The sequence below is a fragment of the Aphanomyces astaci genome, assembly GCF_000520075.1.
Source record: "Aphanomyces astaci strain APO3 unplaced genomic scaffold supercont1.101, whole genome shotgun sequence".
NCBI lineage: Eukaryota > Oomycota > Saprolegniomycetes > Saprolegniales > Verrucalvaceae > Aphanomyces > Aphanomyces astaci.
The window spans coordinates 165,514-169,646 of NW_009798364.1; the positions used below are offsets into that span (position 1 = coordinate 165,514).

At 41.9% G+C, this 4,133-nt stretch overlaps 2 protein-coding genes across 2 annotated transcripts; both read right to left on the minus strand.

Moving 5' to 3' along the window:
* Positions 1-935: 935 nt before the first annotated feature.
* On the minus strand, positions 936-1,527 carry H257_17249 (hypothetical protein; the record flags this gene model as incomplete). Its single annotated transcript, XM_009845966.1, has 2 exons — positions 936-970; positions 1,383-1,527. The coding sequence occupies 2 exons, from the start codon at positions 1,525-1,527 to the stop codon at positions 936-938; spliced, it is 180 nt and encodes a 59-aa protein (XP_009844268.1).
* Positions 1,528-2,076: 549 nt separating this feature from the next.
* Positions 2,077-2,577, minus strand: H257_17250 (hypothetical protein; the record flags this gene model as incomplete). Its single annotated transcript, XM_009845967.1, has 2 exons — positions 2,077-2,409; positions 2,500-2,577. 2 exons carry the CDS (start codon positions 2,575-2,577, stop codon positions 2,077-2,079), a joined length of 411 nt encoding a protein of 136 aa, XP_009844269.1.
* Between the last annotated feature and the right edge of the window lie 1,556 nt (positions 2,578-4,133).

The following is a 4,133-nucleotide window of genomic DNA, read 5'->3' on the forward strand; positions in this document are numbered from 1 at the left end:
TGTTGCGGGGGCTGAAGCGGTTAAGGAAGCGGTGGCGGCGGCGAAGCGTGGACGTCGCCTGGGAAGAATGGCGAAGCAGTTGACGTAGAAGCGCTTTCCCTGTTGTGTTAATTTCACACATTTGAATTGCCAGGGCCCGGCGCGTTTAGATACTTTAATCAAATGAAAGTTTCTTTGGATTCAATTTCCCAATTCTGAGTTGTCAGGGCCTGGCGTGTTACCATACTTAATTCATATGCAGTATTCAACTAGGATTAGAACAAGAGAATGTAAATTATCTAGATTATCTAGATATAGTGAATGTAAAAGAAGCTCTAGATTATCTAGAAAGACTGAATGTACAAGATGCTCTAGATTATCTAGAAATACTGTATGTAATAGATATTATATATAATCTAGATTTATGTGTATGTAATAACAACATATATATAGAAAATATATAACGTCGACCATTATGCTACGCATCCCATTCGATCGTTTTCGCCGTCTCGTTTTCGGACCTGGCTTCGAAGGGTTCAAGTCGAGTCGACAAACAGCAGGTGCTCTTGATAAAGGATCTCTGTCAAGGTCTTGTGGCGGAACTGGTACGACATGGGCCGCGTAGAGCAGCTTGAAGCGCTTCGTTGAGTACACGTCGTCAAAGAATAGCATTGGATCCTGATGAATAGCGTTGTAGCATCTGATGGCATGGATACAAGGTTTCCTTGTGTCAAACCAAGTGCGGCACTGACATGTTTTTGCTTCCAGGTCAACTAAGCGCCAAACGTGGGTAGTTGTCGAAGTTGGATCGAAGAAGAACGCCAAAAACGTTCTCCCCGGCTCGCAAACATCAATCTGCACAGGTATGCATCAATCTAGATAGATGTGAATAGTTAATACCGATATATTTCGCGACTTTGTTAACAACGTCTGGTACAACTTGTGGTGAACAGGTGTCATTGAGTCGTCAGGCCAGCTTGCACTTTTTGATCTACACAACTGTTAGTTGTAGTACTAAAATATATAGAAGATACTAGCATACTCTAGAAGATCTAGATACGCTTAGATGTATCTAGATGTCTAGTTTACCTAGATACGCTAGATATCTAGATGCATCTAAATATTATAGGTATATTCAGACATTGTACAATACCTCCGTTCGTTGATGTTTTTCAGTAAGTGGTGCATGTACGTATCGAAAGTGGAGCATCACAGCATCTGAGCTACATAGCTCCGTTCCCAACCATTGGTTTGCCGATTCGCTCATGTTGGATGTGACGTTGCCAAACGTTGGTCTGGGGAATGCATAGGTCACCCAATTCTTCAGAGGGATGTGCGAGAGGTATACAGCAACAACTATGGATAGAGGATATAATATCATAGGTAAATATGTCTTTGCATACCTGAGTTCATCAATGTTAGTTTTTCCAAGTTGCGCTCAAACGTTTCGTGGCTGTCAGAGCGTGCCAGTGTGTACACCAGGGCTTCTTCGGGGCTAGACAAGTGGCGACCAAGCGATGTGTTGATGTTGGGCACAATGTGGCGCATGCAATGCAGGCATTCGTCAGCCCTAATTATCGAGGACATATCCTTGAAACGCATACAGTCTCAAGCACTTGAGTACAGTTCTAGATGTCCAGAATATTCGAAATATATATATATATTTGTATAAAAGTTGTAGAAACTCTAGAATTTTCCAAATATATATATATTTGTATATATATAGAAGTTGTAGAATATCTAGACGTAAAGTTCTATAACCTTTCAGGCGATCCAAGACGATTACTGTGGTAGGAATCAGTACTCCAGCATCCTTCAGGCAGCGCAAGAACCAGGCCCAATGATCGCCGTTTTCAACAGGAACGACAGCGATCCCTAATTCATATTAACCAGAGTTTTAGGACTAAGAGGTACTGTAAACGTACCAAGAATAAGAAGATGGTTGTTTGGGTCCTTCGCCGTAGCGAGCAAGAGGACACCGTTCGAATTCATCAGATCTTTGAGATGTGCACCTATAAAATCTAATGTAAGCAAACGAGGATAATGTAAGCAAACGAGGATAAATAACGGCCATATAACGACTACCGTCGAGGGCTATCAAATTTTGGCAGTTTGAAAACCCTTCCGTGCAAAACCTGGGAACGAGTGTGTGCTTCGCAAAAATGCTCCATTCCTGGTTTCGACTAATCCAAACGTTCCAGGGATTCTCGACTTCACCAGTTCAAAGTACGCGGCGACTTTTTCGAACGCAACTTCGACTGATCCATACAAGTTCTGGATAAGATCTTGTTTGGCACGGCTGGCCGAGGACGTCGAAATGATCTCGCCACTTGAGCGTTGGTAGTGGCTAATGATTTGTTTTCCCGTCAGCTTGCGCGGATCGGACGTAAACGCGTTAAGATCACCGCTCTTTTGTAGTGCTTCCAGAATCTATCATAATTTGTAGATATTCAATTCGTTCTCGATATTATACAAAATATAGAACTACTAGACCCTACTAGTTATAATCCTGATACGCACTCGAGATTTGGATACACCAGGGTGAGCTTTCATCGTCGGCTTGGTTTGGAACAAGGGGTGGTTGTGCATCAAGTTCATCGAAGTTATCGAAGTACACTTATCACTACGCATACCAGCTCGAACGAAAAACTCACAGTCGTCAGTAGAGCAAACCCACTTCCCGGACTTTGTATTCCTATACTTTTGGGACACCCGAAACCCTTGTTTCAAGCTAAATGCGTTCAAACACTCACGCAAATACATGGAGTTTCCAAAGTCATGTTGTTTTACACAATTGATAACATCAAGGAAGATGTAGTCGTCTTCGGTGTTCGAGACACCAGTTAGATTCATCTCAATTGCATCTTGCAAGTACTCATGGGAAACGAAGCCACTCATAGCACAAATTGGATTCTGGGCATTACACCCGATTTCGGTTAGTTTTGATTAACCGGATGAATTGAATGGTTCAAGCGAGCTGCTGATCTATGCAAGGAGTATGTGCATCCGGTCGATTATCCGTTATTTCTAATTTCCCCCAGAACAGGTGTGTTTCGGCTCCCCAGCAGGGGTGGTACCCCTGCTGTGGGGGAACTGGTCCGAAATAGAATGATCGAAATCAACATTCTAACGGAATTAAATGGAACACTCCGAACATAAATGGAAAATATTTCATTGTCAGATGTTTTTCGAATTTACGCCGCAAAATGGAGTAAGTAACCTTACTCGGAGTACTACTGTACTATTAATAGGGAACGTATTACTGTAATAGTACTCGTCCATTATTAATTAATATCTCCTGGAGGTCGAAAACTACCTGTTCTCATGGAATATTCGAATTAACGGGTAATTGTCATAGGCAGATAAAGATACTAGTACTGTAAGTATACAGTACAGAAGTGGAACGCTTTGCATTTCGTCCAGCGTCTTATATCTGTGCAAAGAACTGGGTTGTCCGGGCGATTGTCCGTTAATACGATATTCCCCGAGAACAGGTAGTTTTCGACCTCCAAGCAGGTAGTACTACCTGCTGCCGGGGAATACCCAACAAAGGCCACTGGTAAACACGGATACTGTATAATACTTGTATTTAATACAGTAGTAATGCTAAGACAGTACCAAAAGCTCATCGACGTACTAACATATTACTCCGTAGTACGTTATGCAGTCATTCATGTTGTACTGTATGGTTTCGTTTGCAACAGACTAAATTTTTACTACCCATTTGCAAAGCAAGAAAAAGGGCGGGAGGCTGCGGGAAACGATCAACTTTACAATCCTCAAACGATATGGTAGGGCATACAGTAGTCCATCATCACCATACAACACACTAGAATCAAATTGAGTTCAGCTTGAGGAAGGAAGCAACATGCCCTGTTTTTAATTGCCATTTTGAAGGATTGGCATCGTCCTCAATTGCTTGCGCTGAGTTGCTTGGCTCCACAGAAAACGGTTGCATAACTATTTAAAATATGACATTTAAATGTTAGAAAATTATAACATAACATATCAATGTATGCTATAAATTATAGCTCAAGATGACAATAATTGTTTGTCATCTTTTCACGCTATATTTGAAGTTTTCGCCAAAATGCGTCTGTAATGTGCTGCTTCGTGGCTCAGAGATCACCGATCAACGCAAGAACATGGTAGCA